We start from the raw sequence: 22,209 nt of genomic DNA, 5'->3' as shown, positions 1-22,209 counted from the left end.
ATATTATAAGTCATGAGTTTGTTCCTTTGCATTTCCCGTGTTTAGATTTGCATGATGGTCATTTAAGTAATCTTGATCAAGCTATCTCGCTAAGTGATTTACTCCATTCCAAAACTTTTCTTTGGGTTATTCTTAACCGTTTACGAAGTTCTTGGATAATTTAGATCTAAAAGTATTGTTTTTCAACAAGGTTGTTAGATCAAATCCCAAGAATTTTATAACAATTGGATTTCTCGGGCAATAAATATTTAGTTTAAATTATTTAAATAAATAAAATAAATAAATAAAAACCTAATGTTCCTCAATTTTTTTAATAAAAGAAACTTCTGAACTTCTAAAAAGTTTGGGTCTAGTATTGACAAAATTCCACGGTGGACATTATAAATCTGACTGGGCACCTGTATTACGTGGAAAAAAGTTGGAAGATCTGGGCAAATAGTTGTAAAGAAAATATTGGAAAAATCTGGATGGTCACCTAAATGAGTGAATATTCTTGTTCTTATCAGTGATACTCAAACAACAAAGCGGAAACAAATCAATTTTAAATGACCATGAAAACAAGAGCTCCATGGCTATCAAAAACACCATATACTTACTTCTAGAGTTCTTTCTTCAGTTTTCTCTTCAAATGCATTCTTCAGGAGGAAGGTGAGTTTGATCGTATAGGTGTAGATTTGTGAGATTCCACGTCGTGTTGGGGAGGAGAATGAAACATTCTTTCTAAAAGTGTGAAAGGGAAAGTCCGAAAGGGAAAGCCCAAAGAGGACAATATCTACTAGCAGTGGAATTGGGCTATTACAAATGGTATCAGAGCCAGACACCGGGCAATGTGCAAGCGAGGACGGCCCCGAAGGGGGGATGGATTGTGAGATCCTACATCGGTTGGGGAGGAGAACGAAGCATTATTTATAAAAGTGTGGAAACCTCTCTCTAAGGCACGTTTTAAAAACCTTTAGGGGGAGTCGGAAATGAAAAGCCCAAAGAAGACAATATCTGCTAGCGCTAAGCTTAGCTGTTACCGGATTCGAGAGGAGGAGTATTAACTTAATCCAATCAACTCATGGTAGCAACTACATTGAACAGAACAATTCCCAGCCTATGTTTTGAAGGTGGGTGGGGAACGACTCTGGTACAACCCATCGTTCTAGCTAGTTGGGAGTGGGCTTCCCTTTCCTCTCCTCTGGCTGGCCTACTAAAAAAAGCTTTCTTTGATTAAGAATTGCTGCAACTCTAGCCATCAAGGGTGGGATTTAGGGTAGAAAAGATACTAGTTTGATAGAGAGGTTGAAAGTTGGATAGCAAGACCTTGAAATCTGGAAGCTTCTGGTTCCTCTCGAGCAAGTCCACCTACCTCGAGCCGAATAATAAGAGCCCCGAGACCTACCTCGGGCCAAATAATAAGAACCCCGAGACATCTTTGACAATGATTAAGCTAGTTTGAGAAGGAAAAGAGCCAAGGAAAGTGAAGGTTCTTTCTTTGGTCCCTTACAAAATGAAGTTTAAATGTCCAAGACAAATTGGGAACAAGGACTCCTCATTTGATCCTCCCTCTTCAAGTTTATTGTCTATGTTTCAAGAAGGAAGCCTTGAACCACTAATTTATCCATTTTGATTTCGGCGTCTACGGGTCATTCCTTCACGCTTTGGCCCGTTACGTATCGCTATCAGCCTCACAGTTTTACAACGCATCTACTAAGGAGAGGTTTCCACACTCTTATAAGGAATGCTTCGTTCTCCTCTCCAACCGACGTGAGATCTCACAATCCACCTCCCTTTGGGAGCCCAGCGTTCTTGCTGGCACACTGTTCAGTGGCTCTGATACGATTTGTAACAGTTCAAGCCCACTACTAGGAGATATTGCCCGCTTTGGATCGTTACACATCGCCATTAGCCTCAAGGTTTTAAAACGTGTCTGATAAGAAGAGGTCTCCACACACTTATAAGGAATGTTTGTGGGATCTCACAAATGTATACTGAAATCCTCATTCTTAGCATATGCTACCTATCCTCCATACCCCTTCCATTATCCACAACGAAGGACATCTGTTCCCTATAGAAATGGTACTCCCCCTGTATGAGCAATCCTAAAAGCCCCAATCATTCAAACTCAGGATAAACGCAGACAAACATAAATTGAATTGTGAAACAAAAGAAAACCTAACCAGAAACAATAAAGAACAACAACAGTCTGCACAGAGATCCTTCCTACCCCCAGCATAATCCGTTGATAAAATGAAGAAATGAATCTATTCTAGAATCAGTGACTCCAAACCATAAGAAACCATATGATAATCGACAATAAACAAAGCTGAAACAAGTAGGCAAGTTCTTATTTCACTAAGCAGTTCATACTGATACCAATCGGTCATGGAAGATCCTTATTCGACCAAGCACAACAAGTTTACAGTCATTTTAACAATCTCATCTTCAGAGATGAGCATATTATCGAACAGCAATTCATTAAAGACTTCTGAACAATAAGATATATCAGAATGGTCGGAAATAACACGAAATTTCAACAGAAACCACACAGAGAAACACATAAACTTGTCGCACACAATCTAAGATGTTTAAGAAACAACGCGACCAACAATAGGGTACTTAGCTTCAAATTTCTTCTCCCAGTCGTTGAGAACACCGATCTCTTTCTCAGAGAGGCCTTCGAGCGAAGAATTGATGTCCTCCTCATTCTTGGTCATCTTGGCCAGAGCTCTGCTCGCGTCCTTGCCAGCGAACATGGCGTAAGCGCCACCGGGGCCGTAGAAAGAAACGCCTGTTGTGACGTCGAAGATGCGGCCCTTCAAAGCCACATAGATGGGCTTCGATGAGTCGGCGCCATTGTAGGCGATCAGCTGCTGAGGTGTGAGCTCCATTAGCTTGGGGGAATTGATCAGAATCAAGGTCGGTCACTTTGAATCGAAATGGAGAACTCCGCCGCCTTTTATTTGATCTTCAATCGAAGGAATCAAAGCCAAGAACCTTTTGGATATATCCCATCATGGGCCAATAGAATTGTTATCACAATAAAGAAAATTTTCTGCTACTTGGCGAATAATTTGACCTAAGTAATCCAAAATTTTGAGCTGTAATATGACCTACTTTCCAAAATTAAGGTACTATAAAACCTTGTGCTCGTGTCGGTGTCTAGAAAAAAATGACCACTTTATCCTTAAGTTACAACAAAACAAATTTACCCGCGTCGAAGATGAGGATCTTCTGTTTAGGCACGGAATGAGGGAAGGAGTCCACCTCGAAATGTCTATTTTACCCATCCCGAAGATGGGATTCTCCATTTGACAGGAAACGTGGGAAGGAAGTGGGACAACATTTTTTTCTAATGGGCCCTGATGATGAGGATTCTCCGTTTAGACGGAGAATGGGCAAAGGGAGAATATTCTTTTCTAACGAGCCCTGAAGATGAGGATTCTCCGTTTAGACGGAGAATAGGAAAAGGGAGAATATTCTTTTCTAACGGGCCCTGAAGATGAGGGTTCTCCGTTTAGACAGAGAATGGGAAGGGAGAATATTTGTTTCTAATGGCTCTGAAGATGAGGATTCTCCGGTTAGACTGAGAATGGAAAAATGGGAAGAGAGAACATTTTTTTTTTAATTGGAGACTTAAAATGGGCCTTATATTACACTTGGCGGCCCAATAGAGTCCATGATCTGAAGCCCACAAAGATTTTAATTCGGCCCAGCGAAGTGAATTGAGCACTGGGCCGAGCCATGGCAGCGGGAGTTGGCTCCAAATAAGGCCGCGCTCTTCATCTATCCCACGTAGAGGCTCATACAATCTCGCGCGAGGAGGCAATGGCGAACGACGAAGAGAGAGTTCTGGAGCACCAGCTAGAGGTTCAATTGCATGAGCAGAGAGAATCTCTCGCCGCCTTGCAAGATGCCTTAGCCTCCGATGCCTCCAATCCGGAGCTTCTCGAGGTACGTTCTTTTGTCCAATATGAATTTCCGTTTGGCTTTGGAGAATATTCATGAGAGGAATGCGTGATCGCCTCTTATTGAATTTGATTATTATTTTTGAAGTTTTGAAGACCTCTGCTTGTTGATTTATTTGAATATAATCTGTTGATGTCAAGGTTCATGAGGAGCTTGTCCAAGCAATTAAAGATGCAGAGGAAGGACTGCTTCACCTTAAGCGTTCTAGGTTACTACGAGAAGCAGATTTGGTGTTGTGTGGTCGTGATAGTAACGCAGCGGAGGATGTTAAGGTGGAGCCTCTTCATTCTACGGATGTCGAACCTGAATCACCAGAGGATCAGAGTTTCGTCGTTGGATCGAAATGCAGATTTCGGCACACTGATGGACGTTGGTATGACGGTGAAATTGTTGGATTGGATGGTTCTAATTCTGCGAAAATTTCTTTCCTCACTCCTACAACTGAAAATATGTTGGTAAGCAATCTGGGACTCTACTCGTCGGCTTTTGCGAAACTGTTAGTTCTAATATCAAACCACTCCTCATTTTGTCCTTTGGATTGTGTTTATGCACATATTATTTTGACTTGAATTTACCGTTTTCTGTATGGTTGTGGCTGTCTTCGGTCTTTTTTTTTTTTTTTTTTTTTTTTTTTGAGGGAATTCGATTAGCTTCTTCCCTTTAATAGTACTGAGGATCTGTTTGTGCCTACTTACTAGATGAGTTTTATCGAGTGTTGGCAGTGACTTGGGTTTTGATTCACCTAACTAAACTATTGAGCAATCACTATGGTTTTTTCTCACATCATGATACTAATGCCATAACACCACCAAAGTGCAGATATGCAAGTTCTTCTTACAGCAAAGGTGTCGGTTTGGCACTAGCTGCCGCTTATCGCATGGTATGTCATATTCTTTCACGTGGACCATGTAGATCCAACTACTCATTAAGTAAAGCCTTCCTCTCGTTTCAATGGTTGTTCCCACCAGCAATACTATCTTGAGATGCTAGAATGGATTATAAACTCTCTTTAATAAAGGAACCTGCAGAATGAAAATAATGGTGAAGTTCCTGCATAGGTCTAGGACTAAAAATGTTTTCCTTCATAAAGAGTCCAGTATGAAAAAAATGCTGGTGCTGTTCGGTTTTCTTGTCGATGAATCTTCAATCATTTGTATTCCAAATGGAAGAATGTGAGTAAAACTTAGATCTTCTACAACTCGTTACTTCTTATTCCCCGTTGAGACTAGAAACAGTTTTGTTTCTATTAAAAGAAGAAGGCAAGAGGTAATGGGGGACTAGTTTACCAATCCTAGAACTAAAGAAAATGGAGATTACACTGAAGAAAAACTGTTAAGGAACTGTGAACTAAGCTATTTCACCTAAGAGGAGAGCAAAGAGAAACTGTCTTGAATTTCTCTTTCTAATATCTTGGAAAATTCAATTGCCACATTGTTATGCATTGGGCAGATGTTTGTGAATATCGCATTTCTAGAACTCCCCTTCAATTCAGCTGTCTCTATGTGATACATTCTAAGACTGCCTTATGTAATGCAAGGTAGTCTTGCCCTTAAACATTTTTGGAAAATACATGCTGCATTGCATTTTACCTCCATTCCAATAGTACCACATGTATTTCTTTCCCCTTGATTTAATGTGTCCATTTTATTTAAAATGAACTTTCCCTAGTTTTTTATTCACCTTTTTAGAGACGGGTCTTTTTCCTTCCATGTAAAAGAACAGTCAATAGCTAAGCTGCTGTTCTGAACTATATTTATATACTTCTGTATATCATTAAAGTCAATAGCTTTGCTGCTATTCTCCATTAGGTTCGTCGACCAATTTGGAGTTTTGAGGAGGAAAGATTTTTTACATTTATTTCTTTGATTAGGTTTTTGTCCTTCTGTATAATGTATATCTTAACAGGCAATAGTTATGCTTTTATTTTCAATTATCTGAGAGAGTTTTTCATGCACAGGAGTTGATATCCCTTTAACCTCTCTTAGGAGATATGCGCCAACAATTTGGAACCAGTCACTGGCAGGGTCCAGTATCTGGGCTCTCTCGTCCAGGAATGGCATTTGGAGGCATGCTGAACTTGAATCTTGGGATGATGCACTACAAATTGCACAAGTTGTTTTTAAAGGTGATGGATCCTCTCAAAAGCTTGGACCGGAGGACATAGCGTTATCTGTGCGTGCTCAAATTAGTGATGGGGAAGAAAGTGATTCCAGCTTGGAAAAGTCTGACTCAAGTGATTATGAAGACGACGATTTGCAGGGTTTGGGATTTCTCGAAAGCTCTACCCAGCAGAGGGGCATTCAGATGGAGACCACCATATTTGCAAAATGGGAGAACCATACCCGGGGAATCGCCTCCAAGATGATGGCTAATATGGGCTATCGAGAAGGAATGGGTTTGGGTGCGTCTGGGCAGGGGATGCTAAATCCTATCCCTGTCAAAGTTCTTCCAGCAAAACAATCTCTTGATCATGCTCTAGAATCACAAAAGGAGAACAATACTAACGACGAGAATAATGGCAAGAAACGAAGTAGAGGCGGTAAGAGGAAACGTGATAAGAAGTTTGCAGCAGCAATGCAGGCAGCTAAAGAGGAAGAAGACTCAAGACCTGATGTCTTTAATCTCATCAACAACCACCTTGCAATGCATAATGGAGCACTGAATGATGGATCTGTTAAGAAACAGAAAGATAAAGGTTCAGCAGATGGAAAGAAGGTAGATAGACGAACTCTAATTGCATACGATGGTGAGGTGAAAGACCTGCGAGTACGAATAGAGAAGCTTGAAGAAATGGTGAACAGAAATAAGAATGAGAAGGTTGTTTTGGAGGCTGCCTTAAGAAAGCTGAACGAGACCCGAAAAGCTTTGGCCGAGGCCGAGGCAGCTCATGCGTCTGCATCAAATGCAGTTACCAGCAGAGAAAAGGAAAAAAGATGGTTGAAGTTTTAGGACTCGACTTGATGTTATTGTATAATGATAGCTCCACCTGTAGAAGATTCATGTCAATCTCTGAAACAGAACCCCACGTGAATTATTGAAGGAAATGGTGTGATGATTTGTGTTTCATGGTGGCTGGCCGTTGGTGTATATTCATCCTAATATGAAGTTCAAATCATAATGTAGGCGACAGGCTGATTCTTGTTCCTTTTTCTCAATTATAACTTCTTATAGTTCGGTCGTTTTTGTTTCTTTTGTGATTTGCATACTTTTTCCTAATAATGTATAAATTACTTTTTGGGATAGGATGAGCGTTCTAGTTGAGATATGCACACTTAAGATGGAATTGGTTAAATATGTCATTTCCTACTCGGACAAATTAGAATTTTATTCAATTTTATCGGTTAAACTATTATTTTGATCATATTTGAAAATTTTTGCCCTTTTCACAATTGCACTTTTCTTGTAGCGGATTTTCTTCTCAATAGCAAGTGAGTCAAGCTGATTTGTATTTGCGTTGTGAGCATCTACCCTGATTTGATAAGAAGGTTTCAGAAAACGGGAGTAGAGAAATATTGAGAGAATTTGAAGGCGATGTTATATGACATACAAGCAAAAGATAACACAAGGGCTTAAGTAGCATATAACTTTTTCGGGACTTAAGTAGCATATAACTTTTTTCGGGTAGGGAGTTGGAAGAAATTGAGACACTGCCCCAAAATATAGAGCCAAAAATGGAATTCTTATATCAATTTAGTACTCTCAGTTCTCGCTTTCTGAAACGATTTTGAATTATATGATGGTGCTGATATCCCAATTTACGTTCTAAAGTAGCATCACATCGTTCTAACAAATTTCATCTACAACTCCGCATCTTCTTCCAACATTTTAATAGAATAGATGTTTAGTTCAAAATTTTGAAATGTTTCAAGAAATATTTAAAAGAATTGATGTAATTTAATAAGTTGGTAAAATTAGTACATATCCCCACCACCGGTAGAAAAACATATATTTGAATGTTGCTTTTGGCGACAACTATGAACTGAAGCTTCAGCTGTGCAGGTAGGAGTTAAATGTGCTATTTTCGGTGTCCTCTAGTTTGAGAAAGAGAGCTGATATCCCGCTCAGGTACTCATTCCTCTCAATTTGACTCGATTACTTTCTGTTTCTTTGCCTGGGAATAGAAAATTTGGCTACCTATGAATGAGGTCATTGTACTCGGTAGTCGGGACATCGTTTCGAGCTTTGTCCAATCTTTTGTTAACCCATTCTCTAGCCATCAAATTGGGTACCATAGCAGACGTTTACACTTGCAACAATATCCTAAATGGGTATTGGAAATGCAAAGAGTTACGATCTGCAGACGTACTGTTCGACGAAATGCCGCTGAGAGACTCTGTATCTTGGAATACGATGATCGGGGGTTATATTAACTCTGGAAACTTGGAGAATTCATGGGAAGTTCTTAAATGCATGAGAAGATGTGGTTTGGATCAAGATGAGTACACGTTTGGAAGCATGCTGAAGGGCATTGCTTGTGCTGGTATGCTTGATTTGGGTCAGCAAATACATTCTATGATCATTAAGATGGGTTTTGCTGGAAATGTATATGCAGGGAGTGCTCTTCTGGATATGTATGCGAAATGTGAGAGACTTGAGGATGCATATTTGACATTCCTAAATATATCTAAACAGAACACTGTTTCGTGGAATGCAATGATTGCTGGATATGCGCAAACGGGCGATCGTGAGACTGCGTTTTCGTTGTTAGATTGTATGGAGCAAGAAGGTGAGAAGGTTAATGATGGCTCATTTGCTCCTCTTTTGCCTTTACTAGATGATGCTGAGTTTTGTAGATTAACAAGGCAAGTTCATGGAAAAGTCATAAAACATGGATTGGAATCTGCTAATACAATGTGTAATGCTTTGATCACTTCTTATTCAGAATGTGGATCCCTTGTTGATGCCAAAAGGGTTTTCAATTGTTCGGCTGGCGTTCGAGATTTGGTGTCGTGGAACTCCCTGTTGGGTGCTTTTTTGGTGCATAATCAGGAAGATCTTGCTTTTAAACTCTTCATTGATATGCAAGAACATGGTTTTGAACCAGATTTGTACTCTTACACAAGCATTATCAGTGCTTGTTTCAACAAAGAGCTTAGCAATAATGGGAAATCCCTGCATGGGATGGTCATTAAAAGAGGATTAGAAGAATCAGTGCCAATTTCAAATGCATTGATATCTATGTATCTTAAATCAGACAGTGGTTCAATGAAGGAAGCTTTATGTATATTTGAATCCTTGGAGATTAAGGATCGTGTGTCATGGAACTCGATCTTGACGGGATTATCACAAATGGGGTCGAGCGAAGATGCCGTGAAGTCGTTTCTGCATATGAGATCTTTAGCAATGGATATTGATCAGTATTCGTTTTCTGCTGTGCTCAAATCATGCTCAGATTTGGCTACCTTTCAATTGGGACAACAATTTCATGTCTTGGCTCTTAAATATGGTATGGATTCCAATGAGTTTGTTTCAAGTTCATTAATCTTCATGTATTCGAAGTGTGGGATTATGGAAGATGCTAAAAGATCATTTGAAGGAGCTTCAAAAAGCTCTTCAATCACTTGGAATGCACTCATGTTTGGCTATGCACAACATGGGCAATGCCATGTTGCATTAGACCTCTTCTTTCTAATGGAAGAGAAGAAGGTGAAAATGGATCACATAACGTTCGTTGCAGTTCTGACCGCTTGTAGCCATATCGGTTTAGTCGAACGGGGCTGCGAATTCTTACGATGTATGGAATCTGTTTACGGCGTTCCTCCACGAATGGAGCATTATGCTTGTGCAGTTGATCTATATGGGCGTTCTGGGCGTCTTGATGAAGCCAAGGCCTTGATTGAGGAAATGCCATTCAAACCGAACGCGATGGTGTGGAAGACATTCTTGGGGGCATGTCGTTCTTGTGGGAACGTTGAGTTAGCTTGTCAGGTTGCAAGGCATCTGCTAGAGATGGAGCCTGAAGAGCATTGCACTTATGTTCTTCTCTCAAACATGTATGGAGATCTAATGAGATGGGAGGAGAAGGCTAAAGTGAAGAGGTTAATGAAGGAAAGAGGAGTTAAGAAAACGCCTGGTTGGAGTTGGATTGAAGTTAAGAACAAGGTTCATGCTTTCATTGCTGAAGATCATTCTCATCCCAGTTGCCAACAGATATACGTTATGCTGGAAGTTCTTATGGAGGAAATCACAAGAATTGAAGCTACTGCTGATGGTTTTGAGAGTTTTTTGGAGCAGGAAGAGCTAAGTTATGCATATGCATAACGTGTGTTTGCTCAAACCGATCAAATTGATTAGATTTGTTAGCACTTGCTCGATTCACGATTTCAATCTCATTTCGTAACTATTTGGTATTTAGTTTTCGTTTTTAAAATATTAAACTTATAGATATTACTATACAATATGGTTTAATTTTGTGAGATCTCGTAACGATTGAAGAGGGAAATGAAGCATTTCTCACAAGGACGTGGAAACCTCTCCCTAGTAGACACGTTTCAAAATCGTGAAATTAACGACGATACGTAATTGGTAAAAGCAGATAATATTTGTTAGCAGTGGACTTGAGCTGTTACAAATGTACTATCGATTTAATTCTTTTTTCAACCAAAACGATGATATGCGAAATAAAATTAAAACTTTGAAGAACATCCAAAGAGTAAATCAAAAAATGCTCAAGATAGAGATTAAATCATTTTGTCTATTCTAATATAGTTAAGGAAATAAGACATAATGTATGTATATATGTATATATACATATATATATATATAGATATGTATGTATATATGTATATACAGCATTGAATGCTGTTGTAATTTAGAAGTCGGCTTCACAGTAGAGAATCTTCCCATAACTTTTTGTCCTCCTGTGACAGTCGCACTGCAAACCAACTTTTGCATTTAAAGCGCATTGAGAAACCAAACAAAACCAAACCCAAATCCAAAAAGCTTTAAAATCTCACTGTTTCATTACCAATATCAATACTCTAAAATTCTTTGAAGAACAGTGTACAGTTCATATGCTGCATGCATTTCCTACATCCATACAAATCATGGTTTTTGTTGTCACATTCAATCAGCAAATACAAATTCCATAAAACTAACACTAAAATGTGTTTGAAATTTGGGTTTTGGTGAAGGCAAAGTCATGTTCGAGCTACTTTATTTCTTCTTCCCGTCCCGACCCTTATCGTGTTCATGGAACAAAAAACTCGACCCAACTACCTACCTGTCCCTTATCGTGTTTATGGAACAAACTCGACCCAACTACCTGTGTCCCAACTACCCTAGGACGAGACTTTGAGCGCCCCATTCTTAGCTCCGAAAACAACTTTTAACACGTAAACTCAACTCAATATGTGGAGGAACTTCTCACAAACCTACCCACCACTAGGGCCACGGCCACCTCTATTACGGCTTGAAGCTAACACTTATAACATTCAACAAGAAAACAGTCATAATATCAAAACACTACCAAACAAATAGATGAAATTACTTTCTCAAGAGAAAAGCATTAAAATTCATTATTGAATATAAAATACTTCTAATGGGCCAAATCGTTTGTAGCCCCACAACTTACTTAACGTTTCAATACAGCTCAACAACCCCATTCCAGACACAGCCCGCCGACGGAAAATCGCCGTCGTGGCTGTCGCCGTCGCCGTCCCCACTGTGTTCAGTTGCTTGGTGGACAGTTCATTTGTAATCATAGAAGTGACTAGCAATTAATTAACACATACTCATTATTTCAACGTCTAATGGAAGTTATTCCCCCGCTCACCTAAAAGGATTATAGACAAAAAAACTTGTGCCGTGTAATCTCAAATGCAGAATAATTCCGATTCAATTTCAGAGGAATTTCAATTAGTGAATAATCTCGAGCATTTTCTTTTTTGTCTGCCAATAATTATCTACAATCGTGAATATGGCTAATACCTTCTATACTTTCCATCTATGGAACTATCATTTTAAGGCTGAATGAAAAATTACTCATGAACTGAGAAAGACTCCGAGATTTTACCGCTAATCGAATCGAATCAGTTGTCGTCGTCGCCAGGTTTGTGGTGATTCACCTTGGCACATGATAATCCACGCGCCAATGTCGGCGCGTCTACGATAGTCGCCGACGACATCTCCATCTGGCAAATCCGGACGGCGCCGAACAGCCTTTCCGGCAACTCCTCCTCCGTTTGCCCCTCCACCAGAAACCCCATATCTACTGTTACGTTGGTAACGTATCCAAGCGCGAGATGCAAAATCGCACTGGCTAACGCTGAGCTCCCCATATCTACATCAATCTCCAAATAATTAGGTCCTCTGTGGTAATTGCACGTCAATGCCTTCCCTAACAAACACGCACTGTAATTTCCTACTGCTTTCTTAACAATCCATGGCCCTTTCACGATCCGATTCACCAATTTCAACCGTTGATTTCTGAATAAATCATCGCCATTAATGAATCGGTGAAGAAGCGAGCCAGATGGAATCGGATCTTCAGTAGCAAAGTAGAACACGGCACTGTACTGATCCTTCCCAGGTACTTGAATATTAACCGCAATAATGAAGCTCTTCATCGACTTACCTACGGCTTGCGCTCTCCTCAACGCTTGCGCGACGCGATTATCAGGACGAGCAAGGACGTTATCAAGCTTGGTACTAGATTTCAGCCAATCAACACCGGCAGGAGAAAGCAGGTAATCGCCAGACGGAGATTTTTGCCGTTTCGCCAAGTAGTTCTTGGAACGAAGAGCAAAGAGGTCGCCCGGCGGCGAGGCCCAACCATTTATCCCCGTCTGAAGGTCGACAAGGCGTAGGGATCCGCCGTTGATCGTCTCGGAAATCCAATCCACCATCGCACCTACCTTCCAGTACTCTTTCCCCTCTCTCTCTCTCTAAAGAGACTCTCTCTTCTCCTTTTATCTCCGAGTCTGAGAGTCGGGAGTGAAATGCCTCCGAACCAAATGGGGGCAAGAATGGAAATAACTAAAGGCCCCTTATTTTCAATTTAATTACAAGATTGCCATCCATACTTTTTCATCATTATTATCCGCCGTGTTGAGTATTTTATTTGCCGACTTATCAAAATTCAATTAAATTAAATATCTTTATTTATGATAATCCTTTTATTTAAATTAAATATCTTTATTTTTTATAATCCTTTTATTTTTTTATTTTTATTGGTGATTAATTAAATGTAATTAATGAATAAAATTAGTAAAATAATAATAATTAAACAAAAATTAAGAGAATCCACGTATTGAGAATCAAAGAAATTGACTTAAAAATAATAGTTGGATGAGAGAATCATGATAGGACAATAATGGTCCACTTTATGAGTTGGTCGGGGCCCACTTAATCGAGCCCATGCGTTGGAAAATCACCCACTATTCCTCTTTTTTGTTTTTTATTTTTTATTTTATTTTTTTAGGGTTTAATGGAATATGGATGGTATTGGATGTAAATTCCACAAGTTATTGGGGGTAGATTCGGAAGTTCGGACGGCCTAGAAATTGACGGTGGTGATCGAGACACGTGGGTGGGAAAAGCTCAAGACAATAACAGTCATTAATGACGAAATGTTGAAATTAAATTGCATAATTACTTCATTTATTGACGTAGGATTTGTAGATTTAATTAATATAATTCTATTTGTTTGGCATTTCTTACAAATTTTTATATTTTTTAAATATTAACTATTGATTCTTTTCGCTCCCATTTAAATTCACGTGTATATATTTATATAATAAATTGATAATTTATTAAATTATCGTTTTATTAAAATATTTAAAAACGTTAATATTTCACACAAAATCTATTTGACATGTTAAGTTTGCGTGTCTAAATATTTTAATAAAATACAATTTAATAGCACGTGAATTTTAGGTATAAATTATATAAATTGTTAGAAGCATTTTGAAAACTTTGCAATAAATAGAGATTAAACTAACTATTTTAAACGTAAAGAAAACTAATAAATCTCTTAAAAGCAACAAAAAATAAAATGAAAAGAAAAATTGGAGAGCACGTTTGACTCTATTTAGATCGACGGTGAGAGGAGAATGCAAAAGAGCTGATGATCAAAGGGTCAATACGAGTCCACGTGGGCGCATGTGCACGGAGTAATGGTGGGGCAGCCGTACTTTGTATGATATCATATTTGGCGTGATGCAATTAAAAGCTGTCTGCGAATCAGAGCAGGGTTATTTGTGGAAATTAATTTTATATCAATTTTATGGGAAAAAACCCTAAATTTTAAAAAATTTTAAAATTTATTAAAATTATAATAAAATATATATATATAATTTAAATTTTTTGTAAAAATTGATAAATTAATATTTTTTATATTAATTTAATTTATTAATGTATAAAATTGTGGGTGGTTTGTTATTAAGTGGGGGAGGGGAGAAATGGGGAGGTTGCATTAAATTTGAATCAATTTATTAATGATGGTCAAACCTTGAGATTAGCAAAGAAGTGTATTTTTTATGTCCATAATAATAATTTAAAAAATATATATATAAATTTTTTATTTTTTATTTTGGAAAAAAAACATATATTTAAAAAAAGGTTATTGGGAATAGTTTTGAGTTGTACATTGAATGTTGTAGCTAAAATGGAAAAATGTAGGCTATATTTAGTATTCTGTTAGGGTTGTTTTTACGATGCCAAATTCGTTACTCAGATGTATTGCCTGCCATTACCAAAACATGTTTATGTTTTTTTATTATATAAATAAAAATACTAATAAATTTTATATTTTATCTATAAAAAAATCCTACTAAAGTTTAAAGGTTTAAACTTTAAAAAAAAAAAAAAAAACTTCGAAAATATTTTTACATTGAAGTATTATTTAATTTTTAAACTGTTTCAAAAATACCATTTAATTTTAAAAAATTTGATTAATACTTTCAACTTTTTTTTTTTTAACTAAATTTTAAAGATAGTATTAACACTTTATGCAAAAAGTTAAAAAAAAATTAAACTTTTTATTTAAACTAAATTTTAAAAATAGTATTAACACTTCCTACCAAGTTCAAAAAAAAATTATTAATGTTAATATTGTTAGGATTAAATTTAATTTAGATTCGATTTGATTTAGTTATTTGAATTAAATTTAGTCATAATTTAGTCAGATTTGATTATGTAACTATATAATAGCCAATTTTAATGTGAGATTTTTTCCAATTCTTCTGTCTTTCTAGTTTTTCTGTTCCTAAGGTTCGTTCCTAACAAATATATGGAGGAAATCGTCTTAGACACTATATAAATTATCTCCAAAGTTCTTAATGTTACTTTTGAAAATGTTTGAGTATTTTTTAAATGTAGTTCTAAGATATTTCTAAATTTTTTAAAACAGATTTAGAAGTATTATTGAAATTTTTAAAAACTTTAAAAATTTTAAAAATATGTTTTTAAGTATTACTACAACTTTTGAATGCTTTGTAGTATTTTTGAAACACCTTTACAAGCAAAAAAACTATTTAAGGTTTTTAACAGTAATAATATTTTTTTAATTTTTTTAGTTTTAAGGATATTTCCTAAATTAAAAAAAAAAATGTGTAAGAGTATTATTGAACTTTTTAAAGTTTATAATTTTTTATATAAAAGGTAAAGTTCACAAGTATTTTTATTAAATTAGCGCGTGTATATATATATATAATATATATATATATATATATATATTCAAATATTTTTTTGTAAAAAACAATAATATAAACTATGAAAAAAAAATGGGAAAGTTTTTATTTTATAATTTCTTGTTATGTTTAGGGTTAGAGAGAAGGTTGGGTTTGGCGTCTGTGGCTGTACTGGAAAGATTCTAGTCAAACGCGTTACTTTTTCTGTTTGATTTGTTCACGTGTTAATTAAAAGGAGAAGGGATTCAGTTTGATTTGTAGTTACTTCAATTTAATTCAGTTCAAACTAAACACTTTTTAAATCTATCAACTTCAGCAGAGAACCATGGATAACTCAAATTAATATTCCTTTAGAAATCGATCTGTTTGGCTTAAAATCGGACCTCAAACTCCACTCGAGCCAAACTGATCGTACCCCTAATTTTTACCATATTAATAAGAATATGCAATAGAAACTAATACCGACATATCTTTAAAATTCATGCAATAAGGAAGTACAAGCTTGGGCAAAAACAAAAAAAAACTTTCACACATTGGTTTAAGTAAGAAACACGATCTTTATTGGTATGATCCATCCTAACAAGTGGTATCTTAACCAAATAAGCTGTGAGCCTCAAAGATGTAGTCATAGTGAAGACCCAAAAGTAAAACAATGAGCTTATACTCAAAGTGGATGATGTCGGACCATTGTGGAGCTTCATCCATCCTAACCAGTGGTATCTTAACCAAATAAGCTGTGAGTCTCAAAGATGTAGTCATAGTGAAGACCCATAGTAGAGCTCTATTGAACTAGCAATATACTCTAAAAAAAGAAAAGTTTTCTAGATAGTGCTGGACAGATAGATGACTATTTAAGAAGAGACTCAATGGTACTTTGTTCGAGAGTAAGATTGTTGGAGTCCGACATCTATATTCCTAAGATCGAATCAAGTAAGGAAAACACTGGAGAAACGAAAAAGAACATAGCACAGGCTTACTTATACTACAGGAATATCTTATCAAGTGCTTTGAATTCAGATGGCTAATGAAGAAGAACAAAAAAAAATTACGAGAGTAATATACCTGTAAATCGATAGTGGGTCAATAGCAATCGACAATCGCCAACCAGACAAGACTAACATGAAGAAAGCATCTATTGATGCTACAAGTCCTGGGATTTGCCTGAGCTGGAAAAGCAAAAAGTACAAGTCACTATACAAGATTGCTTGGATAGACAGCTAGAATCCCTTTGTAAGAAAGAGCCACTCCCACATTTCTATAAATCCAATTTCTTACCACATATTGCTTCTATTGATGCCATTGAAAAGTGAGAAAATGAGCACAAAGTTTCTTTCTTTTCCTATGCAAATAAGATTCTTCTACCAGTTAGGTATGAACTTTACATGTAATGGAGAAAGCAATAAGCTCTAATTTGCTGCCATAGAGTGAGTCACCACTCACCATTCACCACTACTTGCTAGTGTTTTTGAGGTAAATGGTGCTTTGAAAGTGACAAGCCTTTCAAATAAGGGAACAAAAGACAGCAACTAGCTAAATGGGTAATTTTCTTCTTCATTTTGTTGACAAAAGGACAGAATACAAATTCGAAAAGATAGACAAACATATGTTCATGATGATCATGTTGTGAAATGCATTATTGGACATTGATAAAGCTATTTGATGATTGAATAACAATGAAGATTTACTATCAAATTACTACAAACACACTTTAGACATTATATTAGTTGATTTGATGGCCCATTCATCTTCAAGAGAAAATGAGCTGGAAAAAGGTACTTCCACTAATGTATGTTCAACAAAACTAGGAGATTCTGTTTATAAATATATATAAATAAAAAGCACTACACACATTATGAAGAAGCAATGTGTAACAACCCAAGCTCGCTGCTAGCAAATATTGTCCTCTTTGGGCTTTCCCTTTCGAGCTTCCCCTTAAGGTTTTTAAAAGGCATCTACTAGAGAAATGTTTCCACACCTAAGAATGTTTCATTTTCCTCTCCAACCGACGTGGGATCTCACACAATGATATTAAAAGCGCTGCACAAGTTCAAGCAAAATTTGACTAGTTTCAAAAGTTTTGTCACTATGCACTAATTCTGCTAGGAATTAATGGAGCTCTCACTCCACAAGAAGCAGCAGCAATCCATTTCTTCGTGGAACAAGGAGCAGAGCCAGTTACTATTAATGGAGAAATCTACAGCAACGATATTTTCCCCAACTCATTTGTTTTTTCCTTTAGAAGTTTCGATAGTTAAAGTTGTAGTTTATATGTACCGAAAACAGACTCTTCAATAATGGACTCAGAATAAAATGTATTCAATCATTTCTTGACCTGGTGATTCTTCACCTATCGTGATGGAAGCATGCTAATAAACGAAAAACCAAACAAGATTACAGATATATGAACGGATCGCCTTATAATTCTATGAATTGAAAAACCATACAAATCAAATTTAATCTGTAACGAACATTTCCACATTCTTACAATACGAAACTGAGATTCTGAGAGTACATACTGATGGATACTTACAGAGAAACATCATTACATGGCTTTTGTGACCGCCTCCTCAACATCAAAGACGCTATAATTAACGAATTCGGTTTCACTAAAGTTTCTTTCAGGAACGAATCATACAGTATCTCAGTGTGCCTTCCTCCTCGGAGGTTGTTTTTGGGCTGCCAACTTATAAATCCAATATACCTACAGAAATCAAGAGGAAATGAGCAAACAACAGAGTACAGAGCTTGAATACAATGCAAAAAAACGAAACAAAAATCGGAGTTAGAGAGTACCAAAGCAAAGACATGAGCTGCTATGAGAAGAACAACGATGAAAGGCATTGCTTCGAGGATCCAGGGCCCTGTAGATGACCGTTGCTCGTTCGCCATTTTCACCGGAGAAAGATAGATGAAGAGATTGAAGAATGAACAAGATAAACCCTAAATCGAGGGTTTACAAATTTACAGCCCTACTCAGTCGAACTAGAGAATCCTACCGGTGGTGAAGGGAAGATTAGGGGGGCGATCGTGTCGCGGCGGAAAGCATATTTATTAATGGGGGGAATATTGAATTTAAAATATATTTTTACGGGAAATTAATTAGCCAATTAAGTAAAATTAAATCTTCAATAATTAAATATTATTGTTGGAGGATGAAAGTCTCAGGTCACTAATTTAGAAAATGATCATGTGTTTATAATCGAAAAAATACTTTATCTATTAATATGAGACATTTTAGGAAGTCCAAAGCAGAGCTTGAAAGCTTATAGTCAAAGTGGACAATATTATATCATTGTGGAGAGTCGTGTTCATTTAACATTGTATCAGAGCCAAACATCGGACAACATGTCAGCCTTCTTACTGTTTTCCGAAGGAGTAGACACGAGGCGGTGTGCCAGTAAGGACGCTGGCCCCAAAGGGGATGAATTTAGGGGGCGGTCTCACATCGATTGGAAGAAGGAAAGAGTGTCGGCGAGGACGATGGGCCCCGAAGGGTGTGGATTGTGATGTCTTGTCCTCCACTTATGCTCAAAGTGGACAATATCATATCATTGTAGAGAGTCGTGTTCACCTAACAATTATCACAAAATAAAAATAAAAGCTTTCTATATTTTCCACTAGACAGTTAAATTGAATTTAGGAAAGATTTATTATATATAAAATTAAAAGCTGAAATATTTTTAAAAGTTTGTAGAATAAAAAAATAAAATCATTTTTTAAACAGATACGAAGGAAAAGAAAAGCGGCGCGAAACGTAGCGTTTTTCTCATTTCTTCAGCAAACCACCCGCGCCTTCTCACTTCCTTCTCCCACTCTCTGCAGGTACAGGTTCGAACAATGGTGGAAGAAGATGCATCGTTGATGGATTCTACGATCTCTTGTTGCATTGCTTGTTCTTTTGAATCACTAGCAGATAAGGAACGTGGTTGCGCGCTTCAAATGCCACCGCCTGGTCACTCCGGCCTACTGAGGTACCTTCTTGTTTCATTTCACCACTATTACTTGCATTTTCTTATTCTTTTGTGCTCCTGCGATGAGTGCCTGGTGATTTTTAGGAGGTGTATGAAAGTGAGAATCACTCGAAAATTCCACTAGAGAGTAGAGAACGTACTTCGTTATCGGCGACCTAAGAAATCTTAGGATCTTTCTCTGTTTCTTTTCCTGTTAATCACGCTATTCTACTGTTTTTTCGGTAATTGATACTTCTCTTGATTAGATTAATTGTATTTCCTTTGGTTTTTCTTTAATTAGATCTGCGGGAGCTACATTTTGACCTTCCGACTTGTACCAGGTAAAGAACAACTTCGGTTAAGGTAGCTTTTGTGGACTTCTGTTGTTCTTCTATTCCCAATCGAGTTTCTGGTAATAGCTAATTTGAGGAAATTTCGACTAGCTAAGATTATCTTGATCTATATTTTACCCCCACCACACCGCCAAACAAACAAAAAAAGCCGCAGATTACGAGGCGTGAAATGTGAATTAAGAATTGGGATCTGCAATCGAAAATTTCATGTTCGTTCCATAAATCATTCAATTGAGATGAAAATAGGGACCTGACTGAAAATTTGAATGCAGATTTATTGATCGTCCTCAGATATCTGCCTGCATTTGGAATGACATAATATTTCTCGTTTGTTGGGTGGAATTGGCAATCGGGATGTTTTTGGTTGAAGTGTGGTGCTGATTTTGTTTGTTCTTGAACTGCAAAATATCTGTGGTTAGTTGCTTCGTTTGAATCCTAGATTTAAGGTTGAAAATGTGTTTTCTTTCACTTACTGAACTTATATCTAACCGAACTACTTATGTTGGATTATGCTATCTTTTTTCACATCCTCTTAATTGTTTAACCATGTATGGAACTAAGATCAATATTTTTCTATTTGGGATTGAATCAATTTATCTAGCCTTGGAGTCAAAGAAATAGGATGCCCGATTTGTTGTTAACTTGGGATAAATCATCCGCAAAACTTATATCTGTGTAGAGGTTTTCAACGTTACAATGTTATTGCTACTAAGTGCAAATATATGTTGGAGGAAAGTGAATCAATCGATCACAGTTAACTGTTAAATGAATTCATTCTTATCTGCCTCGGGGATTGCCCCATCATTTCCATTTCATTTACCATATATGTTAGTATATAACCATTTTACACTTCAATTTCAATTTCTAAATTCTGCATTTCTGCTTCCTCTGCAGATTTTACGCCATGCCACTGATTTTGCAAAATGCATATCATTGGGATATTTGCAAGGCATTCAAGCTCTGAGAAGACAAGATGTTTATCTGTTGACGAACTTGTTTCACCAAAACTCGTGAGTGGAGGCTCATATTTGACGAACTTGTTTGTCTTGTTTTTCTATCATGCAGCAAGTACTTTGTCTTTGCGAAAGAATGTAGTAGTGAAAGACATATATACGCAAGGAGGCGGGCACATGCTTTAGATATCTGGCTGTCTTTTTAATTTTCTGTTTGTATTTCGCATTTTCTGATTTTATTTTCCTAAATCTGAACTACGTTTTAAGAGGTCTGCCAGCTTTCTTTTTTCTTATCTTAACTACAAAAAAATTGTTTCTGGTTGCAGCCATTTCTTGACAGACTTCCGAGTTAGGTGAGGAACCCCTTAGGGATCTTCTTCAACATGCCAGCAGTTGTCACGGCAAACGAGGTTCTTTTTCTTTCTCTCTCTAAAAAAGGTTAAAGGGTGTTTGAAATTGACTCTCATGGAATGATATTGTGTACTTAGCTCCGAGATTTATAGGTACCTATGAGTAACAGTCTCTCCTAATCGAGGCTTTGACTCATTTTCTGGAGCCCTCAAACAAAACACACTATTTGTTTGACATTTTAATCACTTTTGACCACACCTTCAAGACTCACAACTTCGTTGTTCGACGTTGGATGATTCTATTGACATGATTAAGTTAAAGGCATGACTTTGATACCATGTTAGAAACCTCGATTCTTCACAACAGTATGATATTGTCGACTCCGAGTAGAAGCTCTCATGGTTTTGTTTTTGGTTTTCCCAAAATGCCTCGTATCCATGGATATGTATTCCTTACTTGTAAACTCATGATCAACCCCTTAATTAGCCGACGTGGAACTTCTCTCCCAACAATCTTCAACAAAGGGTACGTGTTTTTCTTCTTTATGACGCCATTTGAACAGTTGATATTGTTCTGCTGGATGAAGTTTTTGGGTGCTCGTCGGGTGAGAAGCAACAGACAATATCTGAGGTTTGTTCAACTCAGCTCTACAGATTTGATTCAAATAATATCTGTATAAACCAAAGCATCTTGAATTTGTTAGGGTGATGGACAATTTGGTGTAATTTTGTTTGTAGAATCATGCTATGCTGGAAAGAGCCGTGAAGCCATAAAGTTGGCACCACAAGTGTGGACGGCTATGTTTATTCGCATGGCGTTAATGCCCGAGGTTCGTAGTTTCTCTCTCGACGTCTTTTCAAGTTTTTCAAATATTTGATTTTCTTAAGTTATACATGGTTAATCCTACTAATTATTTATAATTATATTAAAATTATTTATTTGAGCATAATTATTAATAGGCTAAATAAACTCAAAAACCTAAAATTTAATACATATTATTTATAATATACTTATTAATGAG

General features: G+C 36.9%; 5 protein-coding genes and 1 long non-coding RNA gene across 12 annotated transcripts; 3 read left to right on the top strand and 3 right to left on the bottom strand.

The window, feature by feature from the left end:
• Positions 1-2,309: 2,309 nt before the first annotated feature.
• MAPR2 (membrane-associated progesterone binding protein 2) lies at positions 2,310-2,995 on the bottom strand. The gene has a single exon (XM_023691424.2). It carries the CDS (start codon positions 2,871-2,873, stop codon positions 2,571-2,573), a length of 303 nt encoding a protein of 100 aa, XP_023547192.1. The 5' UTR covers positions 2,874-2,995; the 3' UTR covers positions 2,310-2,570.
• Positions 2,996-3,761: 766 nt separating this feature from the next.
• LOC111806074 (zinc finger CCCH domain-containing protein 22) lies at positions 3,762-7,193 on the top strand. The gene is made up of 4 exons (XM_023691423.2): positions 3,762-3,936; positions 4,092-4,406; positions 4,771-4,831; positions 5,909-7,193. The coding sequence occupies exons 1-4, from the start codon at positions 3,811-3,813 to the stop codon at positions 6,898-6,900; spliced, it is 1,494 nt and encodes a 497-aa protein (XP_023547191.2). The 5' UTR covers positions 3,762-3,810; the 3' UTR covers positions 6,901-7,193.
• Positions 7,194-7,860: 667 nt separating this feature from the next.
• On the top strand, positions 7,861-10,422 carry LOC111806073 (Pentatricopeptide repeat (PPR) superfamily protein). Of its 2 annotated transcripts, XM_023691422.2 has the most exons (2): positions 7,861-8,677; positions 8,834-10,422. In XM_023691422.2, exons 1-2 carry the CDS (start codon positions 8,092-8,094, stop codon positions 10,210-10,212), a joined length of 1,965 nt encoding a protein of 654 aa, XP_023547190.2. In that variant the 5' UTR covers positions 7,861-8,091; the 3' UTR covers positions 10,213-10,422. The 2 variants fall into 2 exon arrangements, with proteins under 2 accessions (XP_023547190.2, XP_023547189.2); XM_023691421.2 differs by having other exon boundaries at positions 7,862-10,421.
• Positions 10,423-10,627: 205 nt separating this feature from the next.
• Positions 10,628-12,862, bottom strand: LOC111806072 (enhanced disease resistance-like protein (DUF1336)). Of its 4 annotated transcripts, none has more exons than XR_002816738.2 (3): positions 11,966-12,862; positions 10,919-10,980; positions 10,628-10,836 (listed from the first exon to the last, which is right to left on the bottom strand). XR_002816738.2 is itself a non-coding variant. In XM_023691420.2 (2 exons), the coding sequence occupies exon 1, from the start codon at positions 12,795-12,797 to the stop codon at positions 11,982-11,984; it is 816 nt and encodes a 271-aa protein (XP_023547188.1). In that variant the 5' UTR covers positions 12,798-12,862; the 3' UTR covers positions 10,628-10,836; positions 11,966-11,981. The 4 variants fall into 4 exon arrangements, 2 of the variants coding, with proteins under 2 accessions (XP_023547188.1, XP_023547187.1); XR_002816737.2 differs by having other exon boundaries at positions 10,628-10,825; XM_023691420.2 differs by lacking the exon at positions 10,919-10,980.
• Positions 12,863-15,911: 3,049 nt separating this feature from the next.
• Positions 15,912-18,621, bottom strand: LOC111806071 (uncharacterized). 3 transcript variants are annotated; one of them, XR_015422932.1, is made up of 4 exons: positions 18,375-18,621; positions 18,112-18,282; positions 16,857-16,920; positions 15,912-16,747 (listed from the first exon to the last, which is right to left on the bottom strand). XR_015422932.1 is itself a non-coding variant. In XM_087128512.1 (2 exons), exons 1-2 carry the CDS (start codon positions 18,468-18,470, stop codon positions 18,223-18,225), a joined length of 156 nt encoding a protein of 51 aa, XP_086984638.1. In that variant the 5' UTR covers positions 18,471-18,621; the 3' UTR covers positions 17,980-18,222. The 3 variants fall into 3 exon arrangements, 1 of the variants encoding a protein (XP_086984638.1); XR_002816736.2 differs by lacking the exon at positions 16,857-16,920; XM_087128512.1 differs by lacking the exons at positions 15,912-16,747; positions 16,857-16,920 and having other exon boundaries at positions 17,980-18,282.
• Positions 18,622-19,328: 707 nt separating this feature from the next.
• Positions 19,329-21,452, top strand: LOC111806070 (uncharacterized). Its single transcript, XR_002816735.2, has 5 exons — positions 19,329-19,552; positions 19,833-19,872; positions 20,157-20,298; positions 20,779-20,894; positions 21,164-21,452. It is a non-coding gene; the product is annotated as an uncharacterized LOC111806070 (long non-coding RNA).
• The last annotated feature ends 757 nt before the right edge of the window (positions 21,453-22,209 follow it).

This window comes from Cucurbita pepo, chromosome 11 (assembly GCF_057944985.1).
Source record: "Cucurbita pepo subsp. pepo isolate OVF chromosome 11, ASM5794498v1, whole genome shotgun sequence".
NCBI classification, from domain to species: Eukaryota; Viridiplantae; Streptophyta; class Magnoliopsida; order Cucurbitales; family Cucurbitaceae; genus Cucurbita; species Cucurbita pepo.
The sequence above is the reverse complement of the archived record's forward strand: the minus strand, read 5'-3'. Positions and strand labels throughout refer to the sequence as shown.

What these genes read in the sequence shown, in the direction of transcription:
- MAPR2 (XM_023691424.2), bottom strand. Translation starts at nt 2,873, where the DNA reads ATGGAGCTCACACCTCAGCAGCTGATCGCCTACAATGGCGCCGACTCA.
- LOC111806074 (XM_023691423.2), top strand. Translation starts at nt 3,811, where the DNA reads ATGGCGAACGACGAAGAGAGAGTTCTGGAGCACCAGCTAGAGGTTCAA. An exon ending in CTACAACTGAAAATATGTTG is followed by an intron (nt 4,407 to 4,770) that starts GTAAGCAATCTG and finishes ACCAAAGTGCAG; the next exon opens with ATATGCAAGTTCTTCTTACA. An exon ending in TAGCTGCCGCTTATCGCATG is followed by an intron (nt 4,832 to 5,908) that starts GTATGTCATATT and finishes TTTCATGCACAG; the next exon opens with GAGTTGATATCCCTTTAACC.
- LOC111806073 (XM_023691421.2), top strand. Translation starts at nt 8,092, where the DNA reads ATGAGGTCATTGTACTCGGTAGTCGGGACATCGTTTCGAGCTTTGTCC.
- LOC111806072 (XM_023691420.2), bottom strand. Translation starts at nt 12,797, where the DNA reads ATGGTGGATTGGATTTCCGAGACGATCAACGGCGGATCCCTACGCCTT.
- LOC111806071 (XM_087128512.1), bottom strand. Translation starts at nt 18,470, where the DNA reads ATGGCGAACGAGCAACGGTCATCTACAGGGCCCTGGATCCTCGAAGCA. An exon ending in CAGCTCATGTCTTTGCTTTG is followed by an intron (nt 18,283 to 18,374) that starts GTACTCTCTAAC and finishes TGATTTCTGTAG; the next exon opens with GTATATTGGATTTATAAGTT.